General features: G+C 52.1%; 1 protein-coding gene across 1 annotated transcript in view; it reads right to left on the minus strand.

The window, feature by feature from the left end:
* The window catches only part of LOC141173082 (cell adhesion molecule CEACAM1-like), a 108,447-nt gene extending 107,488 nt beyond the window's left edge, over window positions 1-959 (minus strand). Inside the window, exon 1 of the mRNA XM_073657725.1 lies at window positions 620-959. Within this exon, the coding sequence (XP_073513826.1) occupies window positions 620-959 (340 nt within the window). The remainder of the gene's footprint in view (window positions 1-619) is intronic.
* Between the last annotated feature and the right edge of the window lie 19,907 nt (window positions 960-20,866).

The following is a 20,866-nucleotide window of genomic DNA, read 5'->3' on the forward strand; positions in this document are numbered from 1 at the left end:
TCTCCCTAGCTCAGCAGCGCTGTCCCTACACTGTCTAATCCGGAGCGTCTGTGTCCAAGATGGCGGCGACCGGTTTTAAATACTCGAGGTGACGCTGTGCGGCCAGCCAATCACTGTAGTGCCCACAAACAACATGGCTGCGGCATTACAGTGACTGGCTGGCAATCCCTGCATGTTCATTGGCTCTGTAAAGAGCGCCAAACATGCAGGGCGGAGACCCGAGCTCCCGCCCGAGTAACCCGGAAATGCTCGGTGCTCGCCGAACATCCCGAGTAGCGTGGTGCTCGGGCGAGTACCGAGCAGTGTTGAGCATGCTCGCTCAACACTAATAATGACTATAGAAAGCATCTATCACTGTTTCTATTATATCTAGATTCTTATCTAGAGGGAAACTATTCTGATGTCAGATATATAATGGAGCTTCCTGTGTGAAGAGTTTCCCTCCGCAACCAATCAGAGTCCACGATTCATTCCTCCAGTGCAGGTTAGGAAATAGAAGCTGACATCTGATTGGCTGTGATGTGTAATTAGGACACTTTTCCGTGAGGCAGTTCTCATACATGAGGCGCAGTGTAAGCTTGGAACAAACATAAAGAAGGGAGTAGAAAGCGATACTCACCATAGATGGTCAGGGTCACATATACATCCTGTCCTGATGTCATCGTCTGTACAGCCACTATATAATTCCCCTCATCTGTGAGACGAAGACCTTTGATGTGTAATGATCCGTAATTAAAAGCAGAGAATCGATCATTGTACAGAAATCCAGGAACTAATGGGGGACTAATAGGAGGAATATAATTCAGGATCTGATATGAAGGAGTTTTATTTAGCCCTTTATACCAGGTGACAAGCTCGAGTTTGTCAGTAATCCCAGTAAGGCTCAGAGTGACAGATCCATTAATAACCAGATACTGAGGGATCGGCTGGATACTGATCTGTCCACTGGTCACATCCATCGTGAGGACGAGGAGAACTAAAAAGAGAAAAGCTCATCAGTTTCTTTATATTCTTTACATCAACTTAGAACTTTATATTAAATCATCATTGACTTTGCAGTGATCACTGGATGTATATGACGCCCCCCCTGGGCCGTGGGGGTACCCGGAGCCGGGCCTTTTTTAGATGCTGGGGGTTGTAGTCACCGTGGCGGCGGCCCGGTCCTTGACCCAGGGCGGTCAAACCAAAGGGGTAGTCTATGTGTATAGGTTATATATAGTCCGACTACTCCACCTGTGGATTGCGGTTATCGGTAACCGCCGCTGCGGAGCGGTCCGCTGAAGCAGGTGGTATGTGCAGCAAGTGTAGTATGACTCCCCACAGGAAGAGTGTAGCTTCAGGGCAGCGCGTGTGAATGATGGTGGTTGTGCGGGGCGTTTCAGTGCATTTAGTGCTGGTGCGTGCTGGTGCGGTAGGAAACACAGAGACAAGATGGTGCAGTCCCAGGGTCTTTACTCACAGTTATTAGCTTCCAAGTTACAGACATCAAGGCAACTTCCCACGCCGTGCTGTGCGTACTCAGTGAGGGGCTCGGTCCACCCTCAGGTATCTCCAGAGCACTTATCAGGACCCCGTTTACACCCAGCGGCACTTCTATCCGGTACCCTCGGGTCTTAGTGGGCGACGTATGTTCCGTCCCCTGGTCCTATGTGGCTACATTCTTAGTGCATCTGGTGTGGATTATGGCTGCAGCACGTTAGACACTGCAACCGTCGGTTTCTAGCTGAGCCTTCAATGTTTCTCCACTAGTTGAGGGATCCAGTTCCCCTTATCTGGCCTCGACCCCTCTACCTCCTGGTAGCAGCGGGTGTACGGGTGGCCTTCTGCACGGCCCGTAGCCCTAGGTTCCCTTCTTGACTCCTGAAGCCTTCCTGCCCCTTCTCCTTCTTGCTTCTTTCTCTCTCCCTTCAGGCTCAGGCCTCCTGACTGGGCCTGCCTGTGGAGCAGAACTCATACAGAGCCCCTGCCCCCTGTCTGCATCTCAGTCTGACTGACTGGAACTCAACTCTGATCTAAGATGGCTACTCTCTTTTATATCTACCACTATGTGCTCCCCTTAACTACTTCTTCCACCCATCCACTACATAGTTCCCCCTCTCTAGGTGGTTCCCCCCACTCCAACCAGAGATCAGGGACAGTTATGCTCTCCCTTAGGAGCATTGTCGCCCTGAAATGTGGTGTAGTGAATGCAGTGTTAGGGTCCTGAGCCATACTCCTTCCTTACCTGAGAGTGAGATACCACACCTCTGAGTGAGATGCAGTACCTCTGTGGCGACCGAACCCTCAGGTGCGCCACATATACACCAGACATAGCCCCCCCCACCGGAGAGAAGTCCCTGATGAAGACCACTGTATGGCACACAGCTCTAATTATATACAATGTATTCTGTATATTATTTGTATATATTATTGGGCTTAAAGAACAAAGCAGCAATAAGAACTAGTGTTGAGCGAGCACTAAAATGCTCGGGCCAAGCTCACTGTGATACTCGGGTGCTCGACCCGAGCAACGAGCCCAATGTTAGTCTATGGGAGACCCGAACATTTTTGCGGCGGCTCCCCCGGCAGTCTGTAGACAGCCGAAAAAGTGCCCAAAACGATAGTGACAGTGCTCAAATGACATGGGGACAGCATGGGGATCGCCCCTGGAAGCATTTCTGACCCCCAGGTCACTGCTGTCAACAACGTGGTCAGAGGTATTAAGCCACTTTTACAGGCTCACAAAAAAACGTTCAAAAACGAAAGTGAAAGTGCTTTCCTGTGAAATATGTTAACCCCTTAACGGCCATGGGTCTTTCTGTTTTTGTGTTTTCCTTTTTTGCTCCCCTTCTTCCCAGAGCCAGAACTTTTTTAATTTTCGTTCAATATCGCCATATGAGGGATTATTTTTTGTGGGACGAGTTGTACTTTTAAACACCATCACTGGTTTTACCATATCGTGTGCTGGAAAATGGGAAAAAAATTCCAAGTGCAGTGAAACTGCAAAAAAAATGCAATTCCACAGTTGTTTTTTGGGTCCTTTTTTTACCACGTTCACAGATTGCTAAAACTGACCTGCCATCATTATTTTCCAGGTCGTTACGAGTTCATAGACACCAAACATGTATAGGTCCTTTTTTATTTAAGTGGTGAAAAAAAAATCCAATGCTTGCTAAAAAAAAAAAAAAAAAAGACGCCATTTTCCGAGACCCTTAGCTTCTCCATTTTTCGGGATCTGGAGCCAGGTGAGGGCTTATTTTTTGCGTGCCGGGCTGACGTTTTTATTGATACCATTTTGGGGTAGATCCGATGTTTTGATCGCCCATTATTGCATTTTATTGCAAAGTTGTAGCGACCAAAAAACTTAATTCTGGCGTTTAAAATTTTTTTCTCGTTACGCCGTTTACTGATTGTATTAATTCTTCTTTTATATTGATAGATCGGGCGATTCTGAATGCGGCGATACCAAATATGTGTATGTGGTTTTTTTTTTATATATATATATATTTTATTTTGAATGAGGCGAAAGGGGGGGGACTTAAACTTTTATATATTTTTTATTTTTTTTATTTTTTTAAAAACTTTTTTTTTACACTTTCTGCTTGCTTCTATAGTCTCCAGAGGAGACTAGAAGCAGCAGTTGTCTGATTGCTTCTACTGCATACAAGCGATGAGCAGATCGCTTGTATGCAGGAGAAATGCTCACTTGCTATGAGCGCTGACCACTAGGTGGCGCTCATAGCAATTGAGACATGACAACCACAGGCGTCTGCTGCAGACCCTGAGTTGTCATGCCCACCCATTGGTGACCCAAGATCACGTGACGGGGTCACTGATGGGCGGGGCTTAGGACTCCCGGAAGCGCGAGTTAAGTGCCACTGTCAGAGATTTAACATGTTAACAGCCGCGGGTGCTCGCTTCAGTGCGGGCTCACCGCCGGAGCCCCCGCTGAACCGGCCTTCCTGACCTGGTGCGTACTATTACTGACCAGCTCGGAAAGGGGTTAAGGAACATCCTTTCCAGGGTAAAGACTTGTGTATAAGGTAAAATAAATAACCAAAAACAAAAATACTCCTCCACACCTTGGGCTATGTTTACAAGTAGCATTTTTTATGCATTTTTGCACGTTTGTATTGCTTTCAACCGTGACAAATGCATTCACCGGGAAATGTCATTTTAACATTTTACAACCTTATCTGGCCATGTGCTGTGTGACACATGCATACAGTGCTAAAAAGACATGGGAACAGCATGGGGAAGACCCCTGAAAGCATCTCTGACACCCAGGTCACTGCTTAAAAGTGTGCCCATCAAAAGTGATCCTTGCCCCATCAGAAGATGCAGACTTGCAACTATCCCCGTGCAAGTCCTTGTCCCAGGGCAGTGTTCAATTGTACCTCCCCCATTCCTTGCAATACATGCGCAAGTATGCAGCCTGCCACCCACCCACCCCCAGGCTGCAATAACATACTGCTAGCTTGCTTGCACTTGAAATTGGGCCTTTTAGGCATGTGGAGGTGGAATCTGGCCACCACGTCATGGCTGCGTCGGTAGCCTGGTATTCACACTCAGTCCCCAGCCGCCCGGCGGCCGGGTGTCCACGCTTGGTCCCTAGCCGCCAGGGGGCGGCCGGGTGTCCATACTCAGTCCCCAGCCGCCCCGCGGCCGGGTGCCCACACACAGTCCCCAGCCGCGTGGGGGTGGCCGGGTGTCCATAAACGGTCCCCAGCCGCCCCTATTTGTCCCGGTGCGCCTTATACACAAGCGCGCATACCAAAACATTATCTGTGCCCTCGCCAGTGCATTTAGTGGGAAGGACAGCCTAACCAAAAACACGTGGACAAGTGAATGTGGCCAGGAATGGTCCATCTCACTGACGCCTTCACACTGGGTTAATATTGTGGAAGCCGGGACACAGTTGGACACTGGGATGCAACACGTCCTCCAGACATAGAGGATTGCGGGTCCTGGGTCAATCAGGCTTCAACACAAAGTTCAGAAGGTAGACAGCAGCAGTGGTCGGCCTCCTACACAACGAGTAAATTATTCATGATCATGAGGCCATCCACCTCCTTAGCTTTCTGTTCCTTGGAATGCAAGCGCATGTATGTAGTAGCAGCTAGGCCTGAGGTGGTCCGCGTTTTGGCGCATATTCTACCTCCTTCGAGGATTGCTGGATGTTTTCCTGCTACTATCCCAGTTCTATGACTCCCGTTAAAACAAAGCTTCAGGTAATGAATGATGGATGAGGTGGTGGCAAAGGAGAAAGGGCAGGAGGAACAGGGACCATTCACATCAATATCAGGCCAGCCAACCACACATGTCTTGTAGCATGGGCGGACCTACCGCCCGTGCAGCCGGTTCATTGAACGGGGGCCCCGAGGGAGAGGGGGCCCCTCCAGCCTCCAGCAGGGCCGCCATCAGGGCATGACTGCCCTGACTCCAGTTTGGGGCCCGGCCGGTAGGGGCCCCCCTCTTGTGCATCTCTCGCCTCATGGGGCCCCCGGCCCCATGCTAAGCGCCGGGTCCGGGACATCTCAGCGCTGCGCTGCGCTGCCGTGGCAGCGCCTTCATGATTCCCCTGACTTCCGGTCATGTGACGGCGCCGTCACATGGCCGGAAGTCAGGAGAACCTGGTGTCAGCGATTTGGACGAGTGCCAGTGACGCGCCCCTGGGCCTGTGCTGAGTAGCGTTGCGCACGCGGGGGCCTACCCGGAGCCGGATCTGAGAGGGGTAGTAGTTTCGTGGCGGTGACCCGGTCCGTGCCCAGGGAGTCAAACTGATCGGCAGTATTTAGCAGTAGATGTTAGAATGTTCGACTACGCCACCCGTTGAATGCGGTCATGAGACCGCCGCTGCAGGGCAGACCGCTGAGGCCGGTGATACGGTTGTGCAGCGGGGATGGTATAACCCCCAACGGGAGGGGTATGGCCTCAGGGCAGCGGACGTGGATGATGAAACACTCGGAGACGGTGCGGTGTAGTTCAGGGTCTTTACTGGTGGCAAAGGTAGACCCTCCCGGAGTACTGGCTAACGATCGGGGCCTGGTCAGTCCGCGAGCAGATGGGATCTCCCCTGGCCAGGCGGAGTTGTAGGCCTCCCCATCTAATCGTACTCTTCTGGCTACCTTGCTAGAGGCTGGTAAAAGTTGCCCACGTCCCTGAGTGTACCGTGTGGTGCTCACCCGTATGGCCGGTGACTCGGGGCCTTTTGGTAGCTTCCGCTCCACGTCGCGGTGCTGGTCCCTTGCGTGTGACCGTGCCTTCGGGTTTCTTGGCCAGAGGACCTGAAATCCCCTGCCGGGCGGTTTCTGCTGCGGGGTAAGGATTAGTCCCCACAGCCTCGGACTCCGGGTCCGGTAAGAACTCTTCAATCAGGGCGAGCTCTACAGCTTCCAGCCCCTGATCTCTTTTTAGCACTGCTCCCACTGAGCTCCTGATCTTTCTTTTTCCTAAAGCTGCTCCACTCCAGACCAGACTGTGTCTCTGTCTGTGTTCTCTGCTCTTTCTTTCTAACCCTGCCTCAGCCCCAGCTTTATATAGGGGAAGTTCTTCCCCTCCCAGGACTGGGCAGGAGGTGTGGCATGCATAGGATGTCTGACCAGGAAACCTCCCACCTGCTCACAGACGTAATATTGCTATTACTGTGGGAACCAGACCCCTGGGGTGCCACATTCCCCCCTAGTGAAATTTAGTACTCCGGGACTAAACATATTTTTGTAAAACATAACAAGTAAAAAACAGAAACAGTACAATAAAGAAAAACACATTAGGATGGTCACGGCATGTCCGCAACCGGGTGCAGTCTTTGAAGAAAACAAAGGTGTTCATTTCACCAAGAGACAGGGAGCCGTAACCAGGTAGGGGTCTGTCCTGCCCCGAGTCCTTAACAGTCTTTAGTCCATTCTCGGGTTACGCTCCAAACATATGTACAAAGGATTCCGGATAATCCATAAACGACACCTATAAACTAACTAGAAATACACAATTATTTACAGGCAACAATAAACAGGTAAATACAAATAAAGCAGTCTAAACACTTAGATCCTCCAACGTACGGGTAACTGGCCTCTAGTGGCTCTAGTGGACCTACGGAGCTGACTGACTGGTCCTGAGCTACGGGGTGTAGGAGCTGTCAAAGATAAACTGGGCAGCTGTCTACGGGCTCTTTGGCTCACTAGGGGTACGGCAGGCTCACTATAAGCAGAGGGTTGATCCTCCTGGTCTGCTTGTGTGGGGTCTCCTGCCTCCTGGACCGGCTGCTCTTCCAGCTCTACCTGTTTCTCCGTAGGTACTTGAGATGCTGGTTGGAGGAAGGTGAGGACGGGTACCACAACTGCGCCATTGACTTGAGTCCAAGACCGAGGGAAGTCTCCGAGCACAGTACTAACCATATCTTCCCTTTCCTCTGCGGGTCGAGGGTCTTCTTGTTCTTCTTCAGGGCTTCGTAGCTGTTCGGGACACTTCTTCAGGTGATCTCGGGATACAATGGCTGTGGTTTCTCCTCCATCCTTACTGATTATGCAGACTTTCGGGTTCTCATGGCTTGAGGGCAGTATGGTGTACGGGTCCTTCTCCCACTGGTCTTCCAACTTGTGGAGGCGTCTCTTCCTCTTCAAGACCTGCTCTCCAGGTACCAGGGGAACAGCGGGAGCATACTGGTTGTAAGTCTTCTCCTGTCTTTCTCTAGCTTGACAGAGACTTCGCTCCACGCTCTCCTGTACTTTCCGGTACTGCTGCTGCCTTTCTGTGTCCCAGTCTGCTTCTGGTGAAGTGTCCTCGGGTGTCAGGACTCCCATCTCCAGATCAACAGGAAGCTTACCAGGTCTTGCTCTCATTAGGTAAGCCGGGGTACAGTTGGTAGAACCTACCGGGATGTGGTTGTATAGGTCCACCAGATCAGGCAGTTTCTCAGGCCACAGACTGCGTTCCTCCAGGGGCAATGTTTTCAGAAGATCTATCACCACCTGGTTCATTTTCTCGCAGAGCCCATTGGTTTGCGGATGATAGGGTGTTGTTCTTATCTTCCGGCAGCCATACAGAGTACAGAACTCCTGGAAGACTTCCGCTTCAAAGGCAGGTCCCTGGTCCGTCAGCACCTGCTCCGGGTATCCGTGTGGACGGCAGAAGTGCTGCTGGAAGGCTCTAGCTGCTGTTTGAGCCGTTAAGTCCTTGACCGGGACCACCACCAGGAACCGGGAGTAATGATCTACGATTGTGAGGGCGTAGACATACCCAGATCTGCTTGGAGCCAGTTTCACATGGTCCAGGGCTACCAGTTCCAGTGGCTGTCGGGTGATGATGGGCTGCAAGGGAGTCTTCTGGCTGGCACGGTCCTTCCTTCTTAGGTGGCACGGTCCACAGTCTCTGCACCACCTCTCGATGGTTCCCCTCATGCCTACCCAGTGGAACCGCCCACGCAGCAGGAACTCCAGCTTCTTCCATCCGAAGTGCCCAGCTCCGTCGTGGTATGCCTCCAGTACCATAGCCGCGTCTCTTCTTGGCACCACTACTTGCCAGATCAGTTCATGCGTCCGGGAGTTAACCATTCTGCGGCACAACTTCCCCTTGTAAAGGAACAGTCGACTCTTCTCAATCCACAGTTGCTTGGCCTCCTCCGGAGCGTCTGGGTCAAGGCGGGCATCTGGCTGAGTCAGCATCTCCTTCACCAGTCGGATGGCGGGGTCACTGTCTTGCGTTTCCGCCCAGTTGTAATGAGGTAAGGGGTTGAACGTAGCGGATTGCTTACTCCTTACCCGGTGGGAATACTGGATAGTCCCATGCCGGTGGAACGCGGGAAGTTCAACGTCTTCCAGTTCTTCTGGATCTTCCCCCACGTCCGGTAGGTTTGGCATTCTGGACAAGGCATCCGCGTTGGTATTGGAGCATCCTGCCCGGTATTTGATTGTGAACTCAAAGTTGGACAGGCGGGCCATCCATCTCTGCTCCAGGGCACCGAGTCTTGCTGTGTCCAGGTGTGTCAACGGGTTGTTATCCGTGTACACGGTGAACCGGGAAGAGGCGAGGTAGTGCTTAAAGCGTTCGCTGACTGCCCACACCACTGACAGGAATTCTAACCTGAATGAGCTGTAATTCTCAGGGTTTCTTTCGGTGGGTCGCAGTTTTCAGCTGGCGTAAGCAATTACTCGTTCTTTCCCCTGCTGGATCTGGGACAGTACGGCTCCTAGCCCGATGTTACTTGCGTCGGTGTAGAGGATAAAGGGCTGGCTGTAATACGGGTACGCCAGGATTTCATCCCCCGTGAGGGCCATCTTCAGCTGGCGGAAGGACTCTTCTTCCAGCTTCTCCCATCTGAAGGGCGACTTCTGGTTCTTGGCCTTCCTGGACTGGCCTATCAGGAGGTCCTGCATAGGAGCTGCCTTTTTGGTGAAACCGGGAATGAATCTTCGGTAGTAGCCTACCAACCCGAGGAACTGCCGCACTTCCTTTACGCTGGAGGGGCTTGGCCATTCCTTAATTGCGGTGATCTTATCAGGGTCGGGAGCCACTCCGTCAGCACTCACCACGTGTCCCAGGTACTGCACCTTTGGTTTCAGGAGGTGACACTTGGAGGGTTTCACCTTTAGGCCGTAGTTTGCCAGGGCTTCGAACACTTCTGCCAGGTGTTTCAGGTGGTCCTCGTAGGTCTTGGAGTAGACGATGACATCGTCCAGGTATAACAGGACCGTCTCGAAGTTTCGGTGTCCCAGACAGCATTCCATCAACCGTTGGAAGGTTCCTGGTGCGTTGCAGAGTCCGAACGGCATGCAGGTAAACTCGCTAAGTCCCATCGGGGTGGTGAATGCGGTCTTCTCCCGGTCCGCCTCTGCTACAGGAACCTGCCAGTACCCGCTAGTGAGATCCAAAGTAGAGAAGAAGTTAGCAGATTTTAAAGCAGCCAAAGACTCCTCTATCCTTGGTAAGGGGTACGCATCTTTGTGTGTGATACGGTTGATTTTCCGGTAATCTACACACATTCTCATAGTGTTGTCTTTCTTTTTAACCAAGACTAGTGGAGCTGCTCAGGGGCTACAGCTATCCCTGATTACCCCAGCCTCCTTCATGTCTCTAAGCTTCCCCTTGGCGTGTTGGTAGTGTGCAGGGGGTACGGGTCGGTATCTCTCCTTTATGGGAGGATGGTCTCCCGTGGGGATGTGGTGTTCTACCCCGTTTACTCGCCCGAAGTCTAACGGGTGTTTACTAAACACTCTCTCGTACTCTTGAACCACCCGATAGACTCCCTGTTTCTGGTGTGAGGGAGTGGAGTCAGTACCCAAATGTAGTTGCTGACACCAGTCCTCTATTGTTTTCTTAGAGCCGTTACCTTCCTCTGGTTGAGATGGAGGCAAGGGTTCCACGGCCTGTACAGAATTCTGGTTTATGGTGAACAATTTAGCTGGCGTGGCATACCGGGGCAGGTGTACTTCTCTCTTCCCGGTGTTTATTATGCGAACGGGCACCCTCCCATGACGTACATCAACCACCCCCCGTGCTGTCAAAATGGTGGGCCTACTGTCTGAGTAGACGGGTTCTACCATTGCTTGGTAGTCTCTACCTCTTAGACCAATAGCTGCCCGGCACCAAATCATCATTTCACTTTTTGGGGGCATGGCAATAGGGAAAGGGTCACACATTCTCACGCTTCCAATCTCACCACCGGAGAGTTCCACCTGTTGCCGTCGCATCAGTGCCCGGATCTCTTTTTGGAGCACTCGCTGCTGGCCGGAGCTGGCGTTCTTGGCAACCTGCTGTAAAATGAAAATCACCTCTGCAAGACAATTTTCAATCACATTAGTTCCTAGCGTTATCTTTGGGTGACTCTCGCGCTTGTCAATGTCTACAATGATCAGTCCCTGTGCTGCCAGTTCGACTCTACCGATTTTAATGGTCATCTCTTTGAATCCGATCTGTGGCACGGGTTGACCATTGCTGGCGATGATACTCAAGTCGTCGTCAGGGTAGCGGGTTATATCCGAGTCATTCCAGTACTGCTTGAAGAGCACGTACGGGATGGTGGTGAGCTGTGACCCGGTGTCAAGTAGGGCACTCATAGGAATGCCATCCAGTACCACAGGCAAGACTGGACGTCCTCCCACATATTTGTCACGCCAGTTCGATGGGCCTGGTGATCTTATTCCTAGGGGTCGGCCCTCTACCCCAGGTTGTGCCAGTTTAAAGGACAGTACCTTGCCATATGTCCGGGTTGATTGCAGCGGCGGCAGATGGGTTGTCCGTCCTCGTTGTATCGGTCGCTGGGTCTTCCTCTGGCCGGTGGGGTCCTCCTTGGTCGACGCCACGGGATGTCCTTCGGTCCGGATGCCAGCTGGATCTTCCCTGGAGCAGAAACCTGTAACGACTGCACAGTTCGGGTTAGCGCAGCAACGCTTTTAGCTAGCTCTTGGACCTGATGGTGCAGGTCTGGAGCCGGGTCATTGTTCAAAGCCTGCGCATCAGCCCCCACAGGCCCTGCCGACAAGGGCGCCGCCTCCTGGTGGTAAGCGGTAGTAGGGCGCCTGTGGGTCACAGCGCCATCCGGTGCTGGTTCTCGGAGCACCCGGATGGCTCTTTCCTTGAACTGTGCAAAGTCCAGATGAGGATCCTGTAAGGCCATTGCCCGCAACTGGGTTCGGTGGGCATTGCAATATAGTCCCTCTATAAATTGTTCGGTCAACAGCCTGTCCTCGTTTCCCACGCCGTCAGGGTCGGTCTGCTTAATGGCTCTCAGGGCCTCTTGTAGGTTTAGTGCATAGTCCCTTATATTCTCATGTGCTCGCTGTTTGCACCCGTAGAATCTAAGCTTAATCTCAGCTGAGGTGCGGGTATCAAAGGTGTCCTTCAGCCGGGTTAATATCCCTGCGACAGTCCTCCTCCCAGGTGGCCAGGACTTTACCTCCCTTTGGGCTGCCCCGGTTAGTTGGGCCACCAGGATGCTCACTTTTTGCTCTTCTGTGAGGGGGTACACCTGGAAGAGGCTATCCAGCTTTTCTCTAAAGTCATTCAGGGTATGTGACTCCCCTGAGTACTGGGGTAGCCAGGCTGCCCCCGGGATATAGGGCATAGTGAAAGGCATGACCGCAGCAGCGGTGGCGCTGGCGGTGGCTGCGGCAGTGAAGCTCTCCTCCGTATCCGACATCTTCCTCCCCCCTAGTGGACCGTGGCCTACCTTGCGATGATCCTCTTCCGTAGGCCGCGGCTCCGCAGTGGATCGTCAGGGTCGAGGACCTTCCGTCGCGCTCCTATGACGTCGGCGTCTGCTGGGCTCCTTCCAGGACCTTACGCAACGTCCGGACGTGAGGCGGGGCTTCAGTCCTCGCGGGCTTTTCGGAGTCCACGCCCCTCTTCTTCCCGCGCGGCGTCTTCAAGATGGCGTCCAACGGCGGGAAAACTCCACGGATGGCGGGAAGAAGGCAGAAGATGGCGTCCAACGGCGGGAAAACTCCACGGATGGCGGGAAGAAGGTAGAAGATGGCGTCGGATGGCAGGAATCTTCACCACAGGTAAGTTGAAAAGTCTCTTTTTCAGGCACGCAGTACCCAGTGGTTGCGGGCACGAAATCCTGCCGACTACGCCAAAGTTGACGCGCCCCTGGGCCTGTGCTGAGTAGCGTTGCGCACACGGGGGCCTACCCGGAGCCGGATCTGAGAGGGGTAGTAGTTTCATGGCGGTGACCCGGTCCGTGCCCAGGGAGTCAAACTGAGCGGCAGTATTTAGCAGTAGATGTTAGAATGTTCGACTACGCCACCCGTTGAATGCGGTCATGAGACCGCTGCTGCAGGGCAGACCGCTGAGGCCGGTGATACGGTTGTGCAGCGGGGATGGTATAACCCCCAACGGGAGGGGTATGGCCTCAGGGCAGCGGATGTGGATGATGAAACACTCGGAGACGGTGCGGTGTAGTTCAGGGTCTTTACTGGTGGCAAAGGTAGACCCTCCCGGAGTACTGGCTAGCGATCGGGGCCTGGTCAGTCCGCGAGCAGATGGGATCTCCCCTGGCCAGGCGGAGTTGTAGGCCTCCCCATCTAATCGTACTCTTCTGGCTACCTTGCTAGAGGCTGGTAAAAGTAGCCCACGTCCCTGAGTGTACCGTGTGGTGCTCACCCGTATGGCCGGTGACTCGGGGCCTTTTGGTAGCTTCCGCTCCACGTCACGGTGCTGGTCCCTTGCGTGTGACCGTGCCTTCGGGTTTCTTGGCCAGAGGACCTGAAATCCCCTGCCGGGCGGTTTCTGCTGCGGGGTAAGGATTAGTCCCCACAGCCTCGGACTCCGGGTCCGGTAAGAACTCTTCAATCAGGGCGAGCTCTACAGCTTCCAGCCCCTGATCTCTTTTTAGCACTGCTCCCACTGAGCTCCTGATCTTTCTTTTTCCTAAAGCTGCTCCACTCCAGACCAGACTGTGTCTCTGTCTGTGTTCTCTGCTCTTTCTTTCTAACCCTGCCTCAGCCCCAGCTTTATATAGGGGAAGTTCTTCCCCTCCCAGGACTGGGCAGGAGGTGTGGCATGCATAGGATGTCTGACCAGGAAACCTCCCACCTGCTCACAGACGTAATATTGCTATTACTGTGGGAACCAGACCCCTGGGGTGCCACCAGGATTCTGCAGGGATTGCATGGGGGTAAGTATAACAAGTTTTATTTTTTTAAAATACAATTAACTAGGAGTGGGGGGAATGGGAGATGCACATGTGGGGGGGGGGAGATGAGAGATGCACATGGGGGGGAGATGAGAGATTCACATGGGGGGGGAGATGAGAGATTCACATGGGGGGGGGAATGGGAGATGCACATGTGGGGGGGGAATGGGAGATGCACATGTGGAGGGGGATGAGAGATGCACATGTGGGGGGGGATGAGAGATGCACATGTGGGGGGGAGATGAGAGATGCACATGTGGGGGGGGGAGATGAGAGATGCACATGTGGGGGGGGTGAGAGATGCACATGTGGGGGGGATGAGAGATGCACATGTGGTGGAGGGGGATGAGAGAGGTGCACATGTGGGGGAGGGGGATGAGAGAGGTGCACATGTGGGGGAGGGGGATGAGAGAGGTGCACATGTGGGGGAGGGGGATGAGAGAGGTGCACATGTGGGGGAGGGGGATGAGAGAGGTGCACATGTGGGGGAGGGGGATGAGAGAGGTGCACATGTGGGGGAGGGGGATGAAAGAGGTGCACATGGGGGGGTGAGAGACGTGCACATGGGGGGGTGAGAGAGGTGCACATGGGGGGGTGGTGAGAGCTGCACATGGGGGGGATGAGAGAGGGGCACATGTGGGGGAGAGAGATGAGAGATGTGCACATGGGGGGGTGAGAGATGTGCACATGGGGGGTGAGAGATGTGCACATGGGGGGTGGTGAGAGATGTGCACATGGGGGGGGTTGAGAGCTGCACATGGGGGGGTTTGAGAGCTGCACATGGGGGGGATGAGAGCTGCACATGGGGGAATTGGGAGAAAATGAGCTGCACATGGGGGAATTGGGAGTAGGGGGATAATGAGCTGCACATAATGAATGTGGGGTGGGGGAGAGTAAATGATAAATGATGATGGGGTGGGGAGAGCACGGACATGATATAATGAATTGGGGCAGGGGGTGCATGTAAATAATGAATGCGGGGAGCAGGAAGCATAGAGTAGGGGGCGTTGCGGATGCAGGAGTGTAACTGGTAGCAAATTGGCGGAAAGAGTAGAGGTTCTAATTAAATTATATATTGAGTGCCTATTTACAGTTAATGGGGGCACCGTGGTGGATTACAATTTATATTTGGAATGGTAGGTGGCATAATAACTAACCATATATTGATGGTGGATGCACGTCTGTATTCAGCTGCGTAATGTAGAAGTTGGGGAATGTGCTCTAGATAACTGTGTTATTTTATGCAGAGACGAGTCCTGGCTGGAAGACGTGATGGCGGTCTGTGCTGGATGAAGGAGAAAAGCGTAGCTGAAGGACTTCACCTAGAGACGTCACCAGTGAGTCAGTGTATTACATGTACACTTACACTATATACTATGTACCGGGCTCCTGTGTATAATGTCACTGGTGATCACTGTATTACCTGTACACTATATACAGAGCTCCTGTGTATAATGTCACTGGTGATCATTGTATTACCTGTACACTGACACTATATACAGAGCTCCTGTGTATAATGTCACTGGTGATCACTAGATTACCTGGACACTTACATTATACATACCATGTATAGAGCTCCCGTGTATAATGACACTTATGGTAATATTAGTAATGTGGTGGTAATATTAGTAATGTGGTGGTAATATGTGGTCTGGTCATGGTGTGGCAGTTTTTCTCCCTTCTGTGTGGTATTATTCGGTCACTATGTTGTGGTAATATGTGGTCTGGTCATGGTGTGGCGGTATTCCCTGTATGTGGTATTATTGGTCATTTTAAAAAAAAATGTATATGACACATTCCCTTAAAGAAAACTAAATAAACATATATCTAAAAAGAGTATTGGATATTTTAAGAAAATTTTAATAGGTTAGAGTAGGGCCCGGCCAGAAGAGTCTACCTTATCGTGGTGGCGGCTTTAAAAATCTTTGGCCAAAACAAAAGCTGATGGCTATGTATGTGGCGCCGTCACATGGCCGTACGTCAGGAGAACGTGGTGGCAGCGACGTGGACGAGCGCCAGGATTCTGCAGGGATCGCATGGGGGTAAGTATAACAAGTTTTATTTTTTTTAAATACAATTAATTAACCAGGAGTGGGGGGAATCAGAGATGCACATGGGGGGGATGAGAGATGCACATGGGGGGGGAGGTGAGAGATGCACATGGGGGGGGATTAGAGATGCACATGGGGGGGATGAGAGATGCACATGGGGGGGATGAGAGATGCACATGGGGGGGATGAGAGATGCACTTGGGGGGGGATGAGAGATGCACATGGGGGGGATGAGAGATGCACATGGGGGGGTGAGAGATGCACATGGGGGGATGAGAGATGCACATGGGGGGGTGAGAGATGCACATGGGGGGGATGAGAGATGCACATGGGGGGATGAGAGATGCACATGGGGGGATGAGAGATGCACATGGGAGGGATGAGAGATGCACATGGGGGGATGAGAGATGCACATGGGGGGATGAGAGATGCACGGGGGGATGAGAGATGCACGGGGGGATGAGAGATGCACGGGGGGGTGAGAGATGCACGGGGGGGATGAGAGATGCACGGGGGGATGAGAGATCCACGGGGGGGGTGAGAGATGCACGGGGGGGTGAGAGATGCACGGGGGGGATGAGAGATGCACGGGGGGGATGAGAGATGCACGGGGGGATGAGAGATGCACGGGGGGGATGAGAGATGCACGGGGGGGATGAGAGATGCACGGGGGGGATGAGAGATGCACGGGGGGGGATGAGAGATGCACGGGGGGGTGAGCTGCACATGGGATGAGAGCTGCACATGGGGGGGATGAGGGCTGCACATGGGGGGGTTATGTTTACATAACTTTGTTGCCTTATGAAGGGCAGGGGGGGGCCCCCAAAAATTTCTTGCACAGGGGCCCACTACAGTCTGTGTCCGCCCCTGTCTTGTAGGATATGTTTCTGTACCAAAAGGAGCGGTTCAGCTACACAGTTATAAGGCATACAGTGAATGCAATGCCTACCAAAAATTTCGAGGCACTCCAATGCCCCTTGGAAGTGACATGGAGGTCAGAGGGCCTTAACTAAACCGTTTTTTCCATTTATAGCAACTGGGTCTGCTGTACACTGTTGGCCTAAGCAGGGAATGGAAGGCTTTCCAAAAATTATTAGGCTCTGCAATGCCCCTTGAAACAGAAGTGGATTACAGCGTATTAAAAACCTTCTACCCATTATTGGGTAGTGGGTCTCCCTTAGTGTTCGCCTATGCATTGAAAAGCAAAAGCTGACAAAAATTAGGAGGAAATGCAATGCCCGTTGCAAGAGTCGTGGAGGTTAGAGGTAATTAAAAACAACATGTCAATGCCCCTTGGAAGAGCTGTGGAGTTCAGAGTGGTTTAACAAGATGGTTTTAATGCCCCTTAGAAGAGACGTGGAGTTCAGAGTGGTTTAACAAGACAGTTTTAATGCCCCTTGGAAGAGATGTGGAGGTCGCAGTAGCTTAACAAGACGGTTTTAATGCCCCTTGGAAGAGTGGTGGAGGTCGCAGTGGAATAAAAAGACAATATCAATGCCCCTTGGAAGAGTGGTGGAGGTTACAGTGGAATAAAAAGACAATATCAACGCCCTGTGGAAGAGACGTGGAGGTCACAGTAGCTTAACAAGACGCTTTTAATGCCCCTTGGAAGAGTGGTGGAGGTCGCAGTGGAATAAAAAGACAATATTAATGACCCTTGGAAGAGCCGTGGAGGTCACAGTAGCTTAACAAGACAATTTTAATGCCCCTTACAAGAGCAATGCAGTACAGCATATTAAAAACATTATTCCCATTATTGGGAAGTGGGTCTCCCATAGTCTTTGCCTATGCCTTCCAAGCAAAAGCTGCCAAAAATTAGGAAGGGGGAACTTGCAATGCCCCTTCCAAGAGCCATGCAGTACAGCATATTAATAACATTATTCCCATTATTGGGGAGTGGGTCTCCCATAGTCTTTGCCTATGCCTTCCAAGCAAAAGCTGCCAAAAATTAGGACAGAGGAACTTGCAATGCTGGCAACATGGACCACGGTCACCCTGGTGGTATAGTGGTCGTGGAGGCTGAGGATAAGGAGAAGAGCAAAAAACAGCCGAAATGAGGAAGCATATACCCATGTGTGGGTGTGAAGCGATGCATGGGAATACACCTCCCGAAATAACACAGTGGATTTGACTTTATGTTACTCTGCTGTCATTTCGTGGTGATGAGAAGTCTGGCCCAATCCAGCCCTTGTTCATTTTGATAAGGGTCAGCTTGTCAGCATTGTCAGTTGACAGGCGAGTGCGCTTATCAGTTATAATTCCCCCAGCGGCACTAAAAACACGCTCCGATAACACGCTAGTGGCAGGGCAGGCCAGGACCTCCAAGGCGTACAGAGTGAGTTCATTCCAAGTGTCCAGCTTGGATACCCAATAATTAAAAGGCACAGAGGAATCACGGAGGACGCTGGTACTCCCTCACCATCTTTTGAAACTTTCCACTCCTTGTGAGAGTACCCTGCGCCTCAGGGCCTGTAAGCTGGGCAGGTCTCAGAAAGCTGTCCTAGAACATTGACAGTGTTCCCCTGCCTCTGCTGGATTGGAGTTGTGTCTCTCTCGCCTGTATGCCTTAGTTGGGCAGCGAACTGTGACCTCTGCCGCTACCGTGTTCAGATGGGAATTTTTTTAATAGTTCTGCAGCAAGGGCCTTCTGGTACTGCCCCATTTTTGTAGACCTCTCCAACTCAGGAATAAGAGAGTGAAAGTTCTCCTTGTAGAGGGGGTCTAAAAGTGTCATCAACCAGTAATGACTGTCACCCAACATTTTGACAATGCGAGGGTCACGGTTAAGGCAGCGTAACATAAAGTCAGCCATGGGTGCCAGACTGGTAACGGGCAAGACTTCCGTGTCCTCACCAAGATGACGACTGATAGTGTTGAGCGATCACTAAAATGCTCGGATGCTCGAAGCTCGGGCCGAGCTTACCGTGATACTCGGGTGCTCGACCCGAGCAACGAGCCCAATGTTAGTCTATGAGAGACCCGAGCATTTTTGCAGCAGCACCCCCGGCAGTCTGTAGAAAGCCTAAAAAGTGCCCAAAACGATAGTGACAGTGCTCAAAAGACATGGGGGCAGCATGGGGATCGCCCCTGGAAGCATTTCTGACCCCCAGGTCACTGCTGTCAACAACGTCGTCAGAGGTATTAAGCCACTTTTGCGGGCTCACAATAAAACGTTCAAAAACGAAACTGAAACGGTTTTACTGTGAAATATGTTAAGGAATTTCCTTTCCAGGGTAAAAACTTGTGTATAAGGTAAAATAAATAACCAAAAACAAAATTACTCCTCCGCACCTTGGGCTATGTTCACAAGTAGCATTTTTCATGCGTTTTTGCACTTTTGTATTGCCTTCAACCGTGACAAATGCGTTCACCGGGAAATGTCATTTTAACATTTTGCAACCTTATCTGGCCATGTGCTGTGTGACACATGCATACAGTGCTGAAAAGACAAGGGATCAGCATGGGGAAGACCCCTGGAAGCATCTCTGACCCCCAGGTCACTGTCTAAAAGTGTGCCCATCAGAAGTGATCCTTGCCGCATCAGAAGATGCAGACTTGCAACTATCCCTGTGCAAGTCCTTGTCCCAGGGCAGTGTTCAATTGTACCTCCCCCATTCCTTGCAATGCAAGCGAAAATATGCAGCCAACCACCCACCCGCAGGCTGCAATACCATACTGCTAGCTTTCACTTGAAATGGGGCCTTTTAGTTTGGAGGAGGCCGAAGCTGGCCACTACCTCATGGCCGCTTCGGCAGCGAGGTATCCATACTCTGTCCCCAGCCGCCCGGCGGCCGGGTGTCCACGCTCGGTCCCCAGCTGCCAGGTGGCGGCCAGGTGTCCATACTCGGTCCCCAGCCGCCCTGATTTCTCCTGTCACCTTCCCCCACACTTTTCTTAGCCTGGCCTGCTTTAGGGCAGCATTGGACGAGCCCACCAGAGAACCAGACTCCTCCGGTGGGCCCTGGCTTCTCCATCAGGGGAGTTGAGAGTGCGTAGGTGAGGAGCATGATGATGATGATAGAAGTTAGCATCTGCTTTGTTTTCTTGGAATGCAAGCGCATGTATGTAGTAGCGGCTAGGCCTGAGGTGGTCCGCGTTTAGGCGCATATCCTACCTCCTCCGAGGATTGCTGGATGCTTTCCTGCTACTATCCCAGTTCTATGACTCCCGTTAAAACAAAGCTTCAGGTGATAAATGATGGATGAGGTGGTGGCAAAGGAGAAAGAGCAGGAGGAACAGGGACCATTCACATCAATATCAGGCCAGTCAACCAGATATGTCTTGTAGGATATGTTTCTGTAACAAAAGGAGCGGTTCAGCTACACAGTTATAGGGCATACAGTGAGTGCAATGCCTACCAAAAATTTCGAGCCACTCCAATGCCCCTTGCAAATGACATGGAGGTCAGAGGGCGTTAACTAAACCTTTTTTTCGATTTATAGCAACTGGGTCTCCCGTGCACTGTTGGCCTAAGCAGTGAATGGAAGGCTTTCCAAAAATTATGAGGAACTGCAATGCCCCTTACAAGAGCCATGTGTGGCACCCCAGGGGTCTGGTCACCACAGTAATAGAGATATTACGTCGGAGAGCAAGTGGGAGGTTTCCTGGTCAGGATCCCTTAAACATGCAACATCCTCCTGCCCCAGTCCTGGGAGGGGAGAATTCTGCCCTTATAAACTGGATCTGGGGCGGGGTTGAGTGAGTCAGAGAACAGTCAGAGTCAGAGTGAGAGCAAGGGAAAGTAACACAAAGGAGCTCTGTAGGAGCTAGGAGCTAAAGACGAGGGGCTGGAAGCTGAGCAGAGCTCGCCCTGGCAGAAGACAATAGGAACCGGACACAGGAGTCCGAAGCTGTGAGGACTTATATATCCAGCAGCAGAAACCAGCCGGCAGGGGATTTCAGGTCCTCTGGCCATAGAAGCCCGGAGGCTTAGTCACAAGCAAGGGACCAGCACCGCCGTCGTGGAGCGGAGGCTAACAGAAGGCCCCAAGTCACCAGCCATACGGGTGAGCACTACACGGTACACTCAGGGACGTGGGCTACTTCTACCCGCTTACAGCAAGGTAGCCAGGAAGAGTGCAGACAGACAGGGAGGCCTACAACTCCACCTGGCCAGGGGAACTCCTGCTTGCTCACAGACTGACCAGGCCTCTTATGCTAGCCAGTACTCCCGGGAGGGTCTACCTTATAATCATCAGTAAAGACC

The sequence above is a fragment of the Phyllobates terribilis genome, unplaced genomic scaffold, assembly GCF_046119375.1.
Source record: "Phyllobates terribilis strain yellow unplaced genomic scaffold, ASM4611937v1 Scaffold_12__6_contigs__length_324123572, whole genome shotgun sequence".
Taxonomy (NCBI): Eukaryota; Metazoa; Chordata; class Amphibia; order Anura; family Dendrobatidae; genus Phyllobates; species Phyllobates terribilis.